The 19,283-nt window shown below is 45.2% G+C and overlaps 6 protein-coding genes across 6 annotated transcripts; 5 read left to right on the forward strand and 1 right to left on the reverse strand.

Annotated features, from left to right (window-relative positions):
* Positions 1 to 644: 644 nt before the first annotated feature.
* Positions 645 to 1,183, forward strand: N7495_005164 (uncharacterized protein; the record flags this gene model as incomplete). Its single annotated transcript, XM_057207815.1, has 2 exons — positions 645 to 923; positions 977 to 1,183. 2 exons carry the CDS (start codon positions 645 to 647, stop codon positions 1,181 to 1,183), a joined length of 486 nt encoding a protein of 161 aa, XP_057061589.1.
* A 1,084-nt stretch (positions 1,184 to 2,267) lies between these two features.
* Positions 2,268 to 4,255, reverse strand: N7495_005165 (uncharacterized protein; the record flags this gene model as incomplete). The annotated part of the gene is made up of 3 exons (XM_057207816.1): positions 2,268 to 3,449; positions 3,510 to 3,668; positions 3,722 to 4,255. The coding sequence occupies 3 exons, from the start codon at positions 4,253 to 4,255 to the stop codon at positions 2,268 to 2,270; spliced, it is 1,875 nt and encodes a 624-aa protein (XP_057061590.1).
* Positions 4,256 to 4,516: 261 nt separating this feature from the next.
* N7495_005166 (pseudouridine synthase PUS4) lies at positions 4,517 to 5,795 on the forward strand (the record flags this gene model as incomplete). The annotated part of the gene is made up of 2 exons (XM_057207817.1): positions 4,517 to 4,589; positions 4,666 to 5,795. The coding sequence occupies 2 exons, from the start codon at positions 4,517 to 4,519 to the stop codon at positions 5,793 to 5,795; spliced, it is 1,203 nt and encodes a 400-aa protein (XP_057061591.1).
* A 3,392-nt stretch (positions 5,796 to 9,187) lies between these two features.
* N7495_005167 (uncharacterized protein) lies at positions 9,188 to 10,016 on the forward strand (the record flags this gene model as incomplete). Its single annotated transcript, XM_057207818.1, has 3 exons — positions 9,188 to 9,680; positions 9,741 to 9,979; positions 10,008 to 10,016. The coding sequence occupies 3 exons, from the start codon at positions 9,188 to 9,190 to the stop codon at positions 10,014 to 10,016; spliced, it is 741 nt and encodes a 246-aa protein (XP_057061592.1).
* A 1,327-nt stretch (positions 10,017 to 11,343) lies between these two features.
* N7495_005168 (uncharacterized protein) lies at positions 11,344 to 12,737 on the forward strand (the record flags this gene model as incomplete). The annotated part of the gene is made up of 3 exons (XM_057207819.1): positions 11,344 to 11,584; positions 11,633 to 12,343; positions 12,394 to 12,737. 3 exons carry the CDS (start codon positions 11,344 to 11,346, stop codon positions 12,735 to 12,737), a joined length of 1,296 nt encoding a protein of 431 aa, XP_057061593.1.
* Positions 12,738 to 13,639: 902 nt separating this feature from the next.
* On the forward strand, positions 13,640 to 16,213 carry N7495_005169 (uncharacterized protein; the record flags this gene model as incomplete). The annotated part of the gene is made up of 3 exons (XM_057207820.1): positions 13,640 to 13,784; positions 13,882 to 16,168; positions 16,189 to 16,213. 3 exons carry the CDS (start codon positions 13,640 to 13,642, stop codon positions 16,211 to 16,213), a joined length of 2,457 nt encoding a protein of 818 aa, XP_057061594.1.
* Between the last annotated feature and the right edge of the window lie 3,070 nt (positions 16,214 to 19,283).

Consider the following 19,283-nt stretch of genomic DNA (forward strand, 5'->3'; position numbering starts at 1 on the left):
AAGAATTACTGCATGCAGTTAGTTTTACCTCTTGCGATTTAGATTCCAGCCCTACATAAAAGACCTGGCCTCGCCATTTGCGTCTTCCATCTCTCCTTCATCTCCCTCTCTTTTACACCCATCGTTGCGTCCCCTAAATTTTGAGCATCTAACTTTAACATCCGTTCCGCCCCATATTTCTTTTCTTTTCCCTCAGACTGCGTCCTGGTTGGCTCCACTTTTGCAGCTCTTGGATCAATATCGTCTTAATCTAGCATCTACGCAAGTGGCAGTTTTAGAAGAATGACCGGGCTTTGGAAGATTCATCCCCACGCTAAGCGATATATCAGCCTTAGAGAGTTCATTTAACCTTTCTGGTCTCCTTGCTGTAAATATTTGTTGTCCTTTTCAATAATATACTCTTATATTCTTTCGCTAAGTTTGCATTCCATTCAAGCAGCAGCTGAAGCACTGCCTCATGTCCATTCGTAGTCGCGTGGAGGAGTTGTCGAACCATCAAAGCCTCTGCACACTTTTGTCACCGCCCAATGTCAGTGTCTGTCTTTCATATTGGAATTGCAAGTACCCATTCCTCCCCACCTCCAACTCTCATCCATCGACATTCTTATCCCAAAAGCAATTCTCTGGACCCAAATTCTCGTTCCATGCCTGACGCTACTGGAACTCAGTCTTTGAGGATCAAGTCCGGTCCCTCGTATATCCCAAGTCCTCCTATGACGGAGGCAGAGCGTGCCACCCTGCTCAAGCCCCTCATTGATCCAAAGAGTGACTCTTACACTGCCAATCACGCCAAGAACTTGACGAAAGTGATCGAGCTATACGAGACCGGACAGCTCACGGTCAACGACGAGATCTGGGTTGTGGATGGTGAACTTGTGAGCAAGGAGGAAGGAGAAGCAACACTCAAGCACTGTACGCATGAAGTAAGTTTGATCCAAAAAGCTTTTAGTTGTTTTCCCTAACATGAAGTAGCTAGGGAATGAAACAAGCATGCAATTTCTACGCCCAAAATCTCGTACCATGCATGACCCTGCTGAAATTCAGTCTCTTACAGCTCGATCACTTTCGTCAAGTTCCTCGCGTGTTCAGCGGTGTAACAGGCGCTCTTAGGATCGATGAGGGGCTTAAGCAGGGTGGCACGCTCTGCCTCCGTCATAGGAGGACTTGGGATAGCCGGACTTGATCCTCAAAGACTGAGTTCCGGCAGGTGCCGGCATGTTACGAGGTTATGGGCGTAGAAATTGCATGCTTGTCTCATTCCCTAGCTATTTCATGGCTCCAGGACCCAAGGGAGAGAGCACAGGAACGATCTGGCTCGCTCCCAGCAGTGGCAAGTATAGTTCCTAGAGGACATTTAGCTCCCAGAAGCCGATAACATAGATCTCTAGATGCAAGAATTGAGCCTCAGAGAAGTTAAAGTCTGGCATATACTCTGGAAGAAGGCTCTCTCAATCAACAGATGACATGTTGACTAGAGGAATAACTGGGTTCAGAGCTAGTAAAGACAGGCAAATGCAGTCTAGTGTGGCAGCGCCGTAGCATGGAGAAATTAAGGGGCCTCTCTCCTTCAAGGTTTAGAGCCTGAGTCAAGTCTGATGGTGGGAGGACACTTAAAGGAACGAGGAGCATCCTATAAATACCCGGGCTAGGCGAAGGGGAGTTCTGGTTGCTACAGAGAGATAAGCCAGTTCGGCACAGTTTTGGTTGTGAGTAGAAATGAGGAGAACAACTTACCAAGGTCTAGTGTCAATATCAGCTCAGGAGGATAAAGGCGGTTGTTTCTGTTACAAAAAGCTGTCATTTTGCGCGTCATTTTCACTGGTCATTCTATTCGATGTGCAAAATTAAGTCTGGGGTTGGGATTTGGAAGTGAGACGAGTTGGGGAGTTGGATGTATCTGTTACTTTCATAGATCTACTAGTTTCAATGGATGTTTCAAGGTGAGAGGGAAATAGCTCTATTTTTATCTTTATTTTATTTTTACTTTTACTTTATTCATTTTATGTACTCCGGACATGATACAGGTACGTGGAGGTAGAGGGATAGCAAAATAGCTGTTCTTAAAAGTGAAGAGCCAAGTTTCTACGAGTATGTTATGTCAGACCTGAGACCAGGAATTCAGTCGAGAGACCATGGAAGAAGGCATACTTTTCTTTTGAAACGGCCAGAATTGCTCGCTGAGTGGGGCAGTGTTCTATCGTGAGATTTTTTTCATCAGGGGAGAAATCCGTGCGTCGTGATCGTTAAAAGAACTCATGTTCACCAACTCAAGTCGTGGTCTCGTTCATCTCATGATCGGGCCCCTCTGCGAGCTGTGTTGGTGTCGAAGAATCCACAACCTGGGCTTCAGGGCTCCCAGCCGTGCCATTCCAATCTTCATGAGCTGTCTCGTCCCCTCCATTTGTCTCTTTACTTGCTGGGTATACCTCGGGGAATGCAGTACGCATTTGTTGATAGTGCTGGCTGACTAGGTATTGCATGAGATTTCCAACGGGGAAAACGGAGCGCATTCGTTGTTCGGTTTCGACCAGTTCGACTCTCATCTGCGTCTCCCAATCATGCTCTCCGGCATGATCCTCGATATCCTTTTGGCGTTCACTGCCTTTGGTCGTGATCGTCTTTGGACATCCGATCATACGACATATCCAGGTTTCAGGTTCTAGAATTAGGTCTAGATCCCGAAGATGTTCTGAATTTATAGTCGCAGCGGGTATGACAGCTGATTTTTGGGGAGGTTGAGGTTGGGGAGTTTCTCGGAGAATCCTCTGCAAAAGAGCGGTAGCAGGGCTTGACTCGGATATTTTCGACCGAATTTTCATATTAGAGGACGGTAAGGGAGTTCGGATCAGCTCATGCCCACGGGACTTGCTGGGTGTTTCAATATCTGTCATTTCGTCTAGTTCATCGGAGTCACCACTGCCATCTAGCTGACCGCTAAGCACGGTGCGATTCCGTTTACCCATCACCTTACTAGACATTGAAGTAGCTTTGGGGCGAAGCACGGATTTATGAATCCGTCCGATATCAGAGTCATCATCACTGGAATCTTCGAGGGATTCAAGAGGTGTAAGGAGGGCGGGTGGTAGAGTATCACTTTGGGTGGCAGCGTGTGTCAATTCCCTATAAATGACATAACGAGACCACCTGAATTCTTCTTCATCAAGCCGTTCAATGACGTCGCTTGCTCTAGCGCAAACAATCTTGTACGCATCATCTTTGCTAAATGTGTATCGCTCGGATAAACGATCAGTCAGAAGGTCAAGATGAAGTCGCCGCTTTGCTAGATGTCCCTCTCTCTTCAATAGCTTCGTCATGTGGTAGATGGCATCGGTTTGCGACTTTGCGATTGCGCTCGAATCATGTCGAGGAGTTGATTTCTGCGGTTCATCTTCTGAATCACCATTCTCCGACTTGGGAGAACGTTGGTCCATAATAAGCTTGTACTCGTCCTTCATAGATAGATGTTTTAGCGTTCATTCAAAACACAGCTGGAATAAAGTATGACCCACGTGGAATTGACGACGTAGATGGAGGAAGACGTTGGTCTTGTTCCATTCCATAACGAGGTCATCCTCGATCATACAGCGGAGCAAGAAAGACGCGTGCGCTGCGAACACTTCTGCTGACTGCTCCCTGCTCTCGCAATCGCCGTGTGTGTGGTAAATGTACTAGTCCGGAGTGAGTGGAGATCCAATGCACAGGAAAGAAACTGGATGTATACCTGCTCACAGAGGCTCTTGAAGGTCGGATTGATCTGTTTCTTTCCTTGTTTGTGTTTATCCATCAAGAAGTAATACATGTCCACGGCCTGAACCATACGATTGAAATAAGGCATGTAGCCCTTGGCCGCCTCGATCTGGTACCAACCAGCCTTGCCAGCAACCCAAAGCTGAACGCTGCGGTCCTCTGCCTGTCCGTATGCATAATGTGTGACGTCGTCGATGAGGATTCGTTTTGTGAGGAGGTCGGGGTCGAGAGCTTTAAATGGAAGGTGAGCTGACAGCTGACGTGTAACGATAAGCGTCACAAGCTCAAGCAAGGAGTTGTACGCACCTAGGTGGACCTGATTCGGTTTAAGCTCCAAGCAACCAATTACTTGCACTGGGTTCTGTTCTGTCACTTCAAGCAGGTTTGCGTAAAGCATCTTGCCTGGCCGCAACACCTTCACGTCCTTCAGAGTAAACTCCCACCAATCATTCTCATCGGAGATGAAGGGATCGGTAGGAGGTAGGACGGTTTCTTCGCGGGCCGTCATGTTGGAGGTTGTGGCATGGCGACTCAATGAGAAGATATGGAAAAGGGCAAGAGATAGAAAAAGAGAAGGGTGTAAAGAAGAAGTAAGTTGAATGAGTTGGAAGCTCGCATCAACAACATTGTTCTTCGAGGCCCGGTAATTTACATGATACGTTATCGGTACGCGATAGGCCGCATCCAAAATTACGCATTCCTAATTAATTACAGAGCCTCTTTTTCTTCGCAACCCGTCACCTCTGCTTAAGTTTTTTTTTAGCGACAGATGGGATTTCCACGAGGTTTGAGACTCTTCCGCAAAACAATGTCTGGCGATAAAATCTTCGAGGGCGTTTTCGGTATGTCGCAAATCTGCTTCAAGTTCATTTCTCAATTCCTCCCTGACTGAATCCATAGCCGTTCACAAGCCAACAGGCGTTACCTCCGCCGATGTGGTTCGCACTCTTCAAAAACATTTCAATCCCTCCAAAACATTTGCACCATGGCTGTCAGATGAGGCTGCCCGTCGAGATCGAGAGAACCCTAGCCAAAAACGGCGGCGCCGCACCAAGAAGCTAGAGGTCAAAATCGGTCATGGTGGAACATTAGACCCGCTGGCAACAGGCGTCCTCATCGCCGGCGTCGGTAAAGGTACAAAGTCACTTTCCGACTTCCTAGCATGTACCAAGAGCTACGAGGCGATCATTCTCTTCGGCGCAGAGACAGATACCTACGACCGACTTGGAAAGATCGTACGCCGGGATCCCTACGAGCATGTTACACGCGAGGCTGTTGAGAAGGCCCTGGATCAATTCCGCGGAAAGATCATGCAGCGTCCTCCTATCTTCTCTGCATTACGAGTCGATGGCAAGAAGTTGTACGAGTACGCGCGCGAGGGTAAGATGCCCCCAATTGAGATCAAGAGTCGACCCGTTGAGACGATCAACATCGAGATTATGGAATGGTACGAGCCCGGCACCCACGACTACAAGTGGCCCGATGTTGAGATGGTCGGTGATGAAAAGATCGTTGCAGAGAAGCTTCTCGCGAAGGAAGCGGAAGGTATTAAGGAGGATGCCACGGAAGGCGCCATTGAAGAATCAGAGGCGTCTTCCAAGCGCAAGACGCCTGCAGAATCAGTTCAGGAAGAGAATCAAGACTCTAGCAAGAAGCAGAAGATCACAGAGAGTGGTGAAGCCAGAGAGGTGGCAACTGAAGCTGTCGCGGAGCCTGCAACTTCGGAGGTTCCCACGGAGTCTCCCACAGAGGTTACAGAGCTCTCGCAAACAAAACCCCAGCCCCCTGCTATCAAGATCAAGATGACTGTGACATCGGGATTTTACGTCCGCTCTTTGGCCCACGATTTGGGTAAGGCTGTCGGCAGCTCCGCCCTAATGAGTGAGCTTGTTCGAAGCCGTCAAGGCGAGTATGAACTTCAGCCTGAGCGAGTCCTTGAATATAAGGACCTGGAGGCTGGTGAGGATGTCTGGGGCCCCAAAGTGCAGAAATTCCTTGAGGAATGGGAGCGCAAGAGAGTCGAGGCATTGAAAGGAGGCTCCAAGTAGTGCACGATTAAAACAGACCAGAATGGTTTTCATTCGCAGTCAGAGTATATAAACAAAAATTAAACTACATGAAGAGATCAGGTCGCAACCCTAGAGTACTTCCTCTGCGCTCATAGTCAGGCTCACTGAGTCAATTTCAGTCTAGGTTCAGACTCAGCTACTCAGTGACAATCACATGACTGATTAGTAGTCTATGTGGTCCGAGTCTTGAAGCCTTCTTCAATGATTAATCGCTGTATTATTACCCATATACTGTTGATCCATCTTATATATTCACTCTTTGTATCACTTTTATCAAAATACAATTTCTTTTTTGGTTTAGGAATACAAGCCGGTGACAATTAGTCATATCTCTCTGGTACCAAAGGCACTTATTTAGTTATAGATCTTAATTATCGGTATTAAACTATATAGGGCATATAAGTGAAATGGAATCAAGAGTAAGAAAATTTATGATCCTGAGAGGAAGGAATAAGATCAGTACCAGGGTTCAGAAAATGTAAAGGCAAGATTTGTGAAGTATCAACGGCCAAAGCTGCACATCTATAAAAACCACTAACAATGGTGAACGACATAGCTATAGAAATATCTTGAAATCTATCATACTGACTATGCTGGAAAGATTCTGGAATCTTTTCAAGGCTCGGCCGTAGAGGCCGGGGTGCTAATAAAGGTGCATAGACTATGCCGTGTGTAGAGTATAGCTAAGAAAAAAAAAAAAGTACATCCAACAGTCAGGATTCGCATGTGGTCACCCAACATACTACTAACTGACCGGCGTGTGGCTTAAACGCGGAAAATAGTCGGGTGGGTGTCGCCTGGGTGAGCAAGGTGAGTGCACAATAAACAGGGTGAGAATCGGGGGAGCCAGGGTGAGATTGGGGTGAGACCAAGCTAATGCATGACTACTGTACTTGTCGGTAAACTCGGTGACGTGTCCTACTTTCCTGCAATTACATTTAATGATAATGTATTGAAGAAGTTGTAAGAGGTGTGTTCAGTCTATGTAAACTGAATCGATCTAAATGTTCCTCCGCTGCCCCACTTGGGGCTGCATATGCTGTGGGCAACATCATCGGCCCCCAGACCTTTGTTGCGGACCAGGCCCCCCAATACACAGGTGCTATTGTGGCCATTAGAGGTCGGCACGGATACATATCCGTAAGATTTTGGATTATTCGTATCCGTAACCGTAGTCGAGAGCTTCTATCCGTAACCGTAACCGTAGAAATTCTACGGTTACGGATACGGATTACGGATATCCGTGATATTATGCCACCGCCTAAATAAATCATACAATACTACGATAGAAACTTATCATCCGAAGTCCCTAATTTGATATCTAAATAATTATTCATTCATTGATAGAATGAGTCTCCTACCACGCCCTAAACGCGCTCCACGACAGGATTACCTTGTTCTAAATGATGGTAGTGATGAGGAAGCTGATCCTAGTGATCGTATCAAAAAGCAACCACGTTATCACTCCCCATTAGATGAAGATGAAGATGAAGATGAATCTATCTCTCCGAATGATTAAGCGAGTCAACTCCCTGAAACAACCTCTTCTATAGTGTCTACTCCTTTAGACTCTTCTTTGCCCAAGACACCAAAATCCAAAATCCAAGCCCTTTGGAGTCAATTTACAATCCGCAATCTTCCAGGGAAGTTCTGGCATCCTAAACGGGGTAAAGGGCCGTTACAGGACCGAGAGATTGTATGTATTCATTGTGGAGAATGGAAGATCTTGGATTCCCAGAGAGATACATCAACTTCTAATATGAAAACGCATCTGATGAAAAAACATGGATCAATGATATCATCAACAACTCAGCAAGCATCTATTGTTTCTATGTTTCGGACAAAAACTAGTCAATCTATGTTAGAGGCATTAGAGGAGAATTTGATTCGATGGATAGTCTTGGAGAATATCCCTTTCACTGCTCTTCAGTCTACAGCATTCCAGCAAATCTTCAGGGTAAGCTCTCTCTCCCTCTCTCTCTCTTTGATTATCTAAACTCACTTAAGATAGGTCTTGATAGCTGTTGCGACAGCCGAGAAACAAGGCCATCAACAGACGGAAAGTATTTCGGCCGAAAAAGCTTCTGCCGAGACAGCGACTCCGGAACTGGATTAGTATATCACGGCATCCTTGAACGATATGCATTCATTGCAAACGACACCCTTGAGCGATGCGCATTCGCGACAGTAATGTCCCGTCTTCACCGTCTCTTCTGTCTCGGACGAATGTTGACATTCGTCCAGAGCAGAGGGGCGCCCATATACTATAAGTAGCTAGTTCTTTCATCAATGAAAAAGCAGACTTCACAACAACCACAATATTCAGTACTGTAGAGACCACTACACTTGGTGGTTTGTCTACGGTGTTGAGTAGTGGTTTGTTGAAGCTCACCAACTCCTTTCTACTGCAGTAAACTCCAATTCCCTTTTACTGCAGTAAGGACTCGAGCACCGTTCTCAGTTATCGGCGACTAGCTAGCTACGCTCGCTAAGCGAGCGACAGTTTCCTTCCACGAAGTATAGCAGTAACTTGACAGTTATTAGTTACTTCAACTTAGATTACTAGTTACATTTATCACTACTAATTAACTGCCATCGGCTTACGATACTCTACTCCATCATCCTAAAAAAACAATTTAAACCCCGCTCTAGCTCATTGATACTAAGTGATAGTGCACGATATATTCGGCTGCTCTCGAGAAAGCAGCTAAAGATATTGGACTCGTTGTTGCAAAGTAGGCAACTGATACAGCTTTAATCTCGAAGCTCTCCATCTCCTTCTGATGGTTCCCCATTGCCTATCACTCATAACCCATCAGTTCTCTCAATTAGCTAACTGAAGGATCCGACTAAAATCTCCTGGATATCCAAACTTTATTTGTTGGTTTTGTTGGTGTTTGGTGGTAATCCCTTTTTGACGTTATGGAGAGTACCAGGCATTAGAGAGGAATCAGTCTCAAGTGGTTTTAGGCATGGTTGGAGATTGTTGGTATGAGATATCGGGTTATTGGATCTTATTGGTCCAATCACTCTGTCTCCCTATTGGTTTGGTAATATTAACAAATGGGGCATTCTATTTCAGGAACTATCAGGGGTCTGATCATCATCGTTCGGGGTACAACTACCTATATATTTCCTTCTTACCGCCAACATCTACCAGTTTTTCTACACAGATAACCAGAATGGCCACATAGATAATCAGAATGGCCACATAGATAATCGGAATAGCCACATACTAATATAAACTAAACAAAATTGGGATTGACATATGTAGCCTATTGGGTCACATGATTAAGAAGGTGGGTCCTTATGGCCCGCTTTCCTGTCCAGCGAACTTGACATCACCACCCACCAATCTCAAGAATATCGAAATGAACGAGCCAGCGAGGGTATCGCTTGCCCGGCGCTTGCCGTTTCTAACACTAGAATATGGTACGCAAAATGCCTCTATATCAGGAATCAAATTCAATCTTGATAACTTGACCGAATGGAACACTTTCTCACGTGACATCCACAACGCGCTCCAGACGGTTGACCTCGATGTGATGGTACCAGTCGATGTTAAGACCGATAAATACATCATCGGAAGCGAACTTGGACTTACTGGGCGTTTCACCAAACACGTGTGTGACCCCGTGGTAAATGCTCTGATCGCGGTAAGAGTACCGCTTCGCTTTGCAGATCGGCAGGCAATTCCTCCCCCGGCAACTATGATTGCAGACATCGTCCTGTCCAAACGCGATGTCACGCCCCCGTCTGTTATCATGGTGATCGAATTGAAAACGTTATGGACATTCGATCTAGACGCGTGTATCACTAGCCCCCTCGACCAGATGCTGCTCACACATATTGAACCACACATTGGTAATTATTCTATTACTACCTATTGATTCTGGATAATTTACTAATGTAATATATATTAAGGCCAGCTTGTCGCCCAAATGCGTGAGAGCTCCGCCATATATGGTGTATTATCGACCTACCAAGCGACCGTATTTTTGAGAAGGGACTCGGATACGAAGTTTTCGATCAGCCAGCCGGCTCTCCGGCATCGAGCGGGCAGTCCAGCAATGCCATCCGTTAAGCAATGTGTTATGGGTCTGGCACTACTGGCTAATTCAACAGCCCCATACGTCGAAGCCCCTGGATTTCGTGGGCAAGAGGTATATTCGAAAGTATTATAAATTAGAGGCTTACTAACTTGATCGTTAATCAACAGCTTCTCTTAACAAATTACATTGTGTCATCACGTCAATCTCCGTATCGGCTTACTGATGCTGGTCCTGTGAACCGCGGGTCCGAAAGCGCTAATCCACCCCGATCCTTGCTAATTGGCCATAGCACAATCGGCCATGGCACCATTCTTTTTGGGAATAATTGTAACAGGTTGAATCCTGGTGAACTATCACGTGGTTGTACCACGTGACCCACCAACCGCATACCTCACGATTCCACCCCGAATTGTTCACGTTCTTCAAGGATTTTGTAAATAGCATGTGCCTAGCTAGTTCTGAATTCAAGATTAGCTTTAGCCCTTCACAGGCTAAAGCTGATCTTAGATTCAGAACTAGCTAGGCACATGCTATTTACAAAATCCTTGAAGAACGTGAACAATTCGGGGTGGAATCGTGAGGTATGCGGTTTGTCAAATGGTAGTATTACTAACCAGTAGGTTGGAATCGATTAGGCGAATGAGAAGCAGTATATTGAAATGAAATGTATGTGTGTAATACTAGGCCATTCCAAAGCTGACTAAAACGCACTAAACTGTAAATGGAATCGGGCCTTTGACATAATGCGGTAAGTGTAGCACACTTGGCGGCAATCTTTGGAAGATCTTCAAAATCAGATATCTATCAAATTTTCAAAATTGACCTCCGGATACAAAGTATGCCAAAGCAAATGAAGGGCTACACCAAGGATTTAGATATTTTTTTGGTCTATAAGGTGAAAAATTCTAGGGCAGGGGCAGGGGTGCTAAGCTCACCTGGTGCTCACCCATATCACCCTCACCGTAAGGCACCCTCACCGTAAGGGGAGTTCTATCGCTGCTTTAGGGTGAGCTAGGTGCGAAGGGCTTTTGGACTATTTTCCGCGTTCCATATGTGGCTTAAGTACGGCTGAGCGGACGGGAAGCCCTGTTCTCCGCACCCTGTGGTCGTATGTGCTATGCTTATAGATACTTGATTTTATATAGAAGCTAACTAGCGAATGCCGTGGTCACCATCTACCAACTGACCGGCCTGTGGCTCATCCACGGCGGATAGTTGGGTGGGTGTCGCCTGGGTAGCGCCTGGGTGAGCAATAGGCAATAGGTGAGTTCCGCTTTAGCATCGCGCGGGGGTGAGAAAAGTACACTATAAACGGGTGAGCCAGGGTGAGATTGGGTTGGCAACTACTGCAGTAATCCTTGTATCTTAAAAGACTATTACTAATACTAATTAGATATTATTATCCTAAAACACTATTACGCCTCGTATGATCCATGCGTCAGATATTTCACAGCTCAGAACTTGTCATCTACATCATGGCGCCGATATCAATGATCCATGGTAGGTCAGTAAACATCAACAATCCGACCAGTACGGCCGATTACTTCGCCGCACAATGGGTGAACCCAGGGGACATATTTTCTATTCTGCTACTTCTTGGCCCTGAAGTCATCCAACAAGCAGTGGCACAGCTTGCGGGACGTCAGATCACACCGGTGGCATTTTCGTTCGGCTGGGTCGCCTATGCAATAAAGGCTCTACTTTCAGCTGTTGGCGGTAATTCACTCGCTATATCAAAACAAGCTTCTTTTCTAATTTTAACAGATGGAAAGTTGATGCCACCGATAGAGAACACAAGCATGTTGATTATCGCTGCTGAAAGTGGCCATAGCCGGACAACGACCTCATGGGTTCTTGGCAGACTACTTCGAGATACAAGTGATAGACTGGATGAAGAGATGAGTGGTGAAGCTCCTCACCCAAGGACAGGGAGCTGGGATACCTGGACTCCGTCTTTCTGGAGATCCACGTTGGGATTGGAGTCAAAAGTCAAACAACCTTCGAAACCATGGGAAGCGCTTCGAATAGCAGTCTATGAGGTTTTAGATGACGAAAACGTTGAGCATGGGTTGCCTGAGAGAGACTGTATTTGGCTTTCAGGCTTTGTGGTGATTCTCGCTCAATTAATCATTGCAATAATTCCGTGGATAGTCAATAAAGAGTGGGGAACCTTCATGGTGACTTGCTATGGCAACATTCTTGCCCTGTCAGAAGGTTCACTGCCTCAGTGGAGGCGTGAGAAATGGGCTTGTCCACGGAAAGGTAGCCCGACTATCATACTCACCGAAGGAAACGGCAGCCGCTTTGCTATGGTTATTCTAGGTAAAAAGAATGTTGGTTTGAGTCTCGAGATTTTAGCTCGCGGGACCAGAACTGCACCGGCGTCTCTATTTACGAGGCTGGCTACATCATTCTTCGCCTTGAATTGGATTATTCTTCTAATACTAGCGACTGGCTTAAAGATAGATACCTGGTGTGAGTTTTTTCCTTCATTTCAGGGTCTAGACGTTAACACTAAAGAACAGATATTCTTGCAATTGGAGCACTTGGTAGTATCCATAATATTACTTGCGCCGCACGACCACGAAGCCCAGGTGCTCTTGGCATTCATATTCGAGAAACTGGAAAGATGATATGCGGAAGTCGTGTAGCAGATGCTTTGAAAACTGCAGAGGAGCTCTATCCCGGAGTTGGACTATCTCTTGTCCCTGTATTCTTCCCAGGGTCAATGCGCATTCATGAGGCTGAGTTTGACTTTTGGAGGACAGCTCAGGATCAGGTCATGGCTCCCAATCGATGGGGCACACGTATCGATAGCCTGCCTCCTCTTATATCTGTCAAATGTGGCTCAACGGGATCTGGGAAATAGAGCTGTCAACGATACAAGTGACTAACTTGTTCCGGATCTGAAGTAAGTACACTATTCATGATTGTGGATTCATAAAAAAAGGCCGGGCTGTGACCTCGGGAGTAAGATTGATATCATTTGAAGTTCAGCTAGTATATTTACCCTATATGGCTCCTATAATATGTATCAAGCTAAACTAGATACCTTAGTGACTTATAGTTACTACTGTTGGAGCCTAAGGCTCCAGGGTGTACATTTTCAGGTCTTGTTTGTAGCCATGATTAAGACTAATAGTATCTGACGATGAAAGAATAGCTTCAGCTCTCTTTCTCCTCTTTATACAACATTATACACTCATCTGCCTACTTAAAATACCTAGTGTTTCGGGCCAACAGTATCAGCTTCTGGCAATTACTTCACCTAATTGACTTGTATCCAGTGAAATCTACGATACCTCCAGAGGTCCCTAATTGGTCGCTTTGTTTTATCCCTGCTTTGTGGTTGATGGTAAGTGGCTGTGCCCAGTCACAAGGCGGTCCAAGCCATGCTGTGTAACTTTGGATGTGGGCAAAGTTGGGCAGCCAATGCCTAACCTGCAAACTTCCTTTGAGTCCAGCCTATCTAATGGATGGCAGTGCAGATTAATAGGCTGCAATTAACCCTCACTTCTCCACTATAGGAGAAATGAACGGTAATGTTTGAAAGGAGACTGCAAGCACTTTCTATCATACGATCACGCTAAAATAGTCGTTTAGGAGGTGTATGGCGCCGCTCAGTCCCAGTTACGTCCCCCTTTGCAGCTGATGCTAGGCACCTGAATTTATATATTATAGTGCACTTGGCTCTTCAGGCTTTTGTTTCTGCTTTTTCTCTAGATTTTGGCAGGATTCAGTACACCATTATTAGTTCAAAGATTTCACATCATGGACTTTGTGCCACAGCCCAACAATTCAAAACCAGACCAGGTGGACGTTCCTCTCCTAGATGGTATGCTGTACAAGATGCCACAGCCCGGAGATCTTGAGAACTATCTCTTAGAGGCCGAGGACCCAGAAGCCGAGAGAGGAGGTTCACTGTCCTTCATCCGCGACCGAAATTGCCTTTTATATTCAGTCGCGGTTTTTCTTCGGGCTATTGGCCGAATATCGAGACGAATGTATTAAAGTCGAGGATTTCGTAAAGGAAATCAAAGGCTGCCGGTTCGTCTGTCTTGATATGGTCGCTAATAGCATTTTTGGTGAATATGAACGATACGACCTGCACCATATTCCCACGCTTAAAAAAGTCTTATATCGCACGAGGTTACAAGTTTTGCGACTTGAGAGCCTTCCCAATGGAAACTGCAGCCCTGTGCCAGAGGTCGCCTTGTCTACACTGGTTCTATGCGATGCTTTATTGGCTCTGATTTTGGATGAAGCCGAAAGATTTATGCACCCCAGAAATACGGGAAGGGAATTGATTTACAACAATCCTTTACAGCGCCCCTATCGCCATATGAAGTGGCAATGGGTCGCCTCATTGGAAAATGTGAACAAGTCAAACATAACGGATGGGGTACAGGGCTCCCTACTCCTCATCATCGAACGTCTTATCAGCAACAAGTGGTGTCCTTCGACTATCCAGGCCACTGCGAGAAGTGCAGGGTATTTGACCCTCTACTACATGTCCCAGATAAAGCATACTCGTTTTCCCGAGCTTAATCATAGAAACTGCACTGGTTTAATATGTATGGCGGCTCGGGAAATTGGGAAGTCTCTACAAGCTCCTACGCAAGGCAGTAGTCCACAAACCTCTTCTCAATGCAGCAATCCGATACAATCTTGTACGCCGGTTCCAAACAAAGACAAATTAGGATTTGATCCGCGACACACTAGCAAGAACTGCAGTTGCTCTAAGTGGGATATTACAATTCAACGTGTAATAGACATCCTTAAGGGTGGCAAAATTCCGCTGGTCAAATTCGAGAAAAATGAACGTGGTGGCTGTAAGAGTTGGGAAGTTGTTTCCGCAAGAGTGGATAGCAGATACGTTGCTGTCTCTCACGTCTGGTCAGATGGCCTAGGAAACACTGACGACAACAGCATCTGGAAATGCCAGTTGGATATGATTGTGGAAAGCATTTCCAATCTTCCGAATCATCGTGGAGAGACTATGTCACATCTGGCTTTTAATAGACGGGAAACCTTGTTGCCATGGAGTATACCAGGTATTTACTCCAGGAACGAGCCTTATGATCTATTCTGGCTGGATATTCTCTGTATTCCAACTAAGAGTGCGCTTGATCGGTCTAATTGTGTTGACGACCCAAAAACTTTTCGGACTGCCACAATCAGCCAAATCTCGGCCGTCTTCGCAGGTGCGATGCAAGTCATGATACTGGATAGAGAAATGCAGCGTCTAAGGCGTGACACGTCTCAGATGCCAGAGATTCTAGCGCTATTTCAAGGTAGCAACTGGGCAAGTAGAGCTTGGACTTATAAAGAGGGTCAAGGCTCACTATGCTACGTGAAACTTCAGAATGGATTCTTCAATCCTCGAGATATAATCATCGATTCAAGAGATTGGACCCATTTTATCCGTCGAGATCGACATACTCTGCAGCAAATAATATCTGCCTCAGTAATTGATCCTTATTCAGAGACAACATTTTCGGGGATGATTGAGCGATGGCTCTGCCACGACTTACAGCGCCTGCTTCACCAATCCTGGTTCTTTCCGCTAGACTGGGATGATTTGCCGAAAACTTCTGTCTGGTCTTCAATCCAGAGGAACATATATCAGCTATTCAACAAGGCAGATCCTCATCCACCGACTTTCTTCGAAAGCTCAAAGCCTTTTATATCGGTCTGGAATGAGTTACTTCGGAGATCATGCTCAAAAAATGAAGACCGGATACTTATACTTGCAATGTCTTTGCAGATGTCGCCAGATGACGTTCTCAAGATTCACCCTAATCAGCAATTGAAGGCTATACTTTGGAGCTTTTCTGATGTTCCGTTGTCTCTACTCTTCTCTCCCGGACCAGATGAATGGATCCAAAAAAGTGCCAAAGACTTTGAAAATGGTCCCACCTATCCTTTAAACCCGAAATTTCGTGGTAAATTCTCCCCCAGTAAAGATCAAATAACCTTTGAGTTTCCCATGGGGCAGCAGAGCCCGCTTATGATGGTGATTCCACCTATCCAGCAAGATACACGCTGGCTAAGGGTGGTTCATAAAGGAGAGGTATGGATTATTCGCACCCATCTTGCTTCATCTTATAAGATGAGTGGACAAGCTATGTTAATTATTGATACTCATACTATCACGTGGGAGAATGATGAGCCGGCATCGGAGGTTCCGAAGTTGGATGGTAAATGGTTTACAGGATGTTGCCTTGAAGTCACCAAAGAAGAGCCCAGTCTTCGGCGTCAGCTCTTCGGCAACCAGCGCCCAAAGAAGATTTATGCAACGTATTATTCTTCTATCTCAGTGTTGGAACCCAAAAAAGTCTATGATGGAAAAATAAGCGAATTTTGCTCCCGCTTATCTGTGGTAGACACCAAGGCCACAGATATCAATAGCAACATGGATTTGGATGGGTCAGCACATATAACCTTAAGTTGCAGTAGGAGATCAACCCCAGAGACATGTTTCTTTCGTTATATTAACAGTATCTTAGAGCCCCCGACTTCCAGTATTACATCTATCAATCGACAGCATTTACTAAGGAGAGAAGAGTTATTGGGGTTTCGAGATGCATTCACGGTTATCCCTTCTGTTTTTCATCTCTTACTATGCCTCGCTAGGTTAGGGTTGTTTAACAATTTGATTGGTGAAGATGTTTCTCATGTGTCACGGGCGGCAGCAGGGATTTTGGCATTTTCTGACATTATGACTTCGCTTCTCCTTATCGTTATATGGTTTGGAGGCTTTCCTATTGGCGACTGGGGTCTTCGTCTATATACAAGACTATTCCTCCAAAAGGAAAAGAGCACCAAAAGCATGAAGCCTAATTACATGCACGAGTCTAGTGGATTCTTATCGACTTTTCTCGGGTTTGTTTGCAGTTGTTTTATCTTTCCAATCTGCGAAGTGCTATTTCTCATCGGCTGGAAAGCAAAGTATACCGACTGGAAAACAATCGATGGGGCATTTTTTGGAGTTGCAGCTTCTCAAATCCTATTGTTTCCCTTGACCATGTGGGCTCACTTGCGCTGGGCATATCTGACACGCCAAGTTTGGCTTATGAGTTATTCTAAAAATCTGGGTGAATTCCTTAACAGTGATAAAAAAGAGAATACCTGTGATGAAAAAGAGAATCAGCAAATACGCGAGATCTGGCAAGGAGCTTTGAGGGGAGAACGGATTGCTACTTTGAAACTCATGTGGAATTTTGATTTTATAAATAAGAAGCTGGAAATGCCATTCATATAGACGGCATGAATTTCATGGCGCTATTTTCGTCCTTTTTGGCTAGCGATTCCCGGTAACTACAACCGTATAGATAAGTGCGTGGAAATTTTCAAATTCCATGAAAGAATAAAATAAATGTAGCTGAGAAGGTCTGTCTATAATTTGCACCAAATAAATCGTACTAAAAGTCCAAAAAAAACATACAACAGTCAGGATTCGCATGTGGTCACCCACCATACTACTAACTGACCGGCGTGTGGCTTAAACGCGGAAAATAGTCGGGTGGGTGTCGCCCGGGTGAGCAATGGGTGAGCGCTGCTTTAGCGTCGCGCGACCGGGGGTGAGCAAGGTGAGTGCACAGTAAACAGGGTGAGCTAGGGTGAGCTAGGGTGACATTGGGGTGAGCATCAGGGTGAGACCAAGCTAATGCCTGACTACTGTACTAATCCTTGAATATTTTAAGACTATTGGATAGGGTAATTCCTCCTGAAACAGAGCTACCTTCGTATCTGCACATAGCCACATAGTAAAGCTAGCTAATGCATGATTACTGCACATTTTGTTGGATTCTGAAATACCATTGGGTAGTGTTGGAAAAAAGAAAGGATTTCCCCATTTTCGACTGCAACAAAGTCTCTGCCGTGTGTGACCGCTTTTACCCGCTTCTGTCTGATCAACTACCGCATCTGGAATTACATTATTTGGAATCGCCAGGCAGGTGGATCAACAGTAATCAATGCTAACAGACGGACAGGAGACGAAGACGTAGCTTGAAGAGCTACGTTTGAGCTAGGCAGAATTCTATCAACATGCGGTGAAGGCGGTGAGAGAGGTGAGGCTAGATTGGTCAATACTTGCGGTCAATTCTGTTAGCCGCTAGTATTGACCAATTAGGTTTGAGGTCACGTGGGGATTGGCACGTGGAACTTGCACCGTGCCAGAGGGCACCGTAACATATATCACGGTTTACTAAAAGCAATTATAAGTGATCGCGGCCCATAATTTAAAGGAGGATTCTGGCGAATCGTTTATGAAAAGCTAAAGATTCAACGCTAACTATTAATAGCATTCCACCTATAGACTAACGGAGCCATAGAACGTGCGAATTAAGAGGTCGTGTGAAGGGCTAAAGCTAATATTAGATTCAAAACTAGCTAGGCACATGCTGTTTACAAAATTCTTAAAGGACGTGGACGATTCGGGGTGGAATCATGAGGTACCCGTGTCAGCTGAACACCCGTAAACGGAAGAGTTTACGGGTGTTCAGCTGACACGGCTATCACTCGATTCAACATCGACTCACTTACGTTTCTTTAAGGATTTTGTACACAGCATGTGCCTAGCTAGTTCTGAATCTCAAATCAGTTTTAGCCCTTCATAGTTGCCATGGTAATAGGATTATCTATATTATGGTATTACCGCAAGCGAAGAGCGAATAAGATAAATAATGTAGATAATAAAATCCCTGAAATCAGACTAAGCATATTGCCAGGGAAATAGCTATCAGAATCAAAACCCCTCCCTGTTGAAGCAGATAGCACCGCTCTTCACGAACTAGACAGTAGGTCTATACTTAAATCGCTATCTTTAGCTATTCGTACGCAGGATTCTGGTGTTTACGGGATGAGTGATGATCCTACCGTCGACCTCTAGGATAGATTTTTTTTTTGCTGATATAATATAATTCTCAGCAAAGAGCTTTGGAGCTTTACGTGGCAGAAACACTATGGTGGTAGTACTATAATAATGATACCAGCATTAAAAATATGCCCTTCATCTCTCTTCTTAGGCACCCGAAATTGATTTCCATGTACTATATCCATTTATTTATCAAACTTCTAGATAATTCAAAGGAGGCAAGATGTGCTCTTGTAAATCGTCAGGAATTTCTTCGGTGTAAATTATTGCAATTACCAGATGGGAATGCGGTGGATAGAGTGCAACTGGTTTTGACAGCGAAGTAAGCGGGACAATGGAATGCCAAAATGAGTCAGATCTTGATGATTCATCCTGATTTAGCTAAAAATCGAAGTTTGGCGTCTTGATCGAGAGGCTGCGACTGCGGAAGGGCCCACTAAAGAAGAGTTCATCCGACTTGATGGAACGAAACTAGATATAGAGGATGAAGATAGAAGATATTGGTGAGAAATCCTTTCAATATGGCTTGAAGAC

The sequence above is a fragment of the Penicillium taxi genome (assembly GCF_028828555.1).
Source record: "Penicillium taxi strain IBT 34144 chromosome Unknown utg000004l_segment0_segment0, whole genome shotgun sequence".
In the NCBI taxonomy this organism is placed as follows: Eukaryota; Fungi; Ascomycota; class Eurotiomycetes; order Eurotiales; family Aspergillaceae; genus Penicillium; species Penicillium taxi.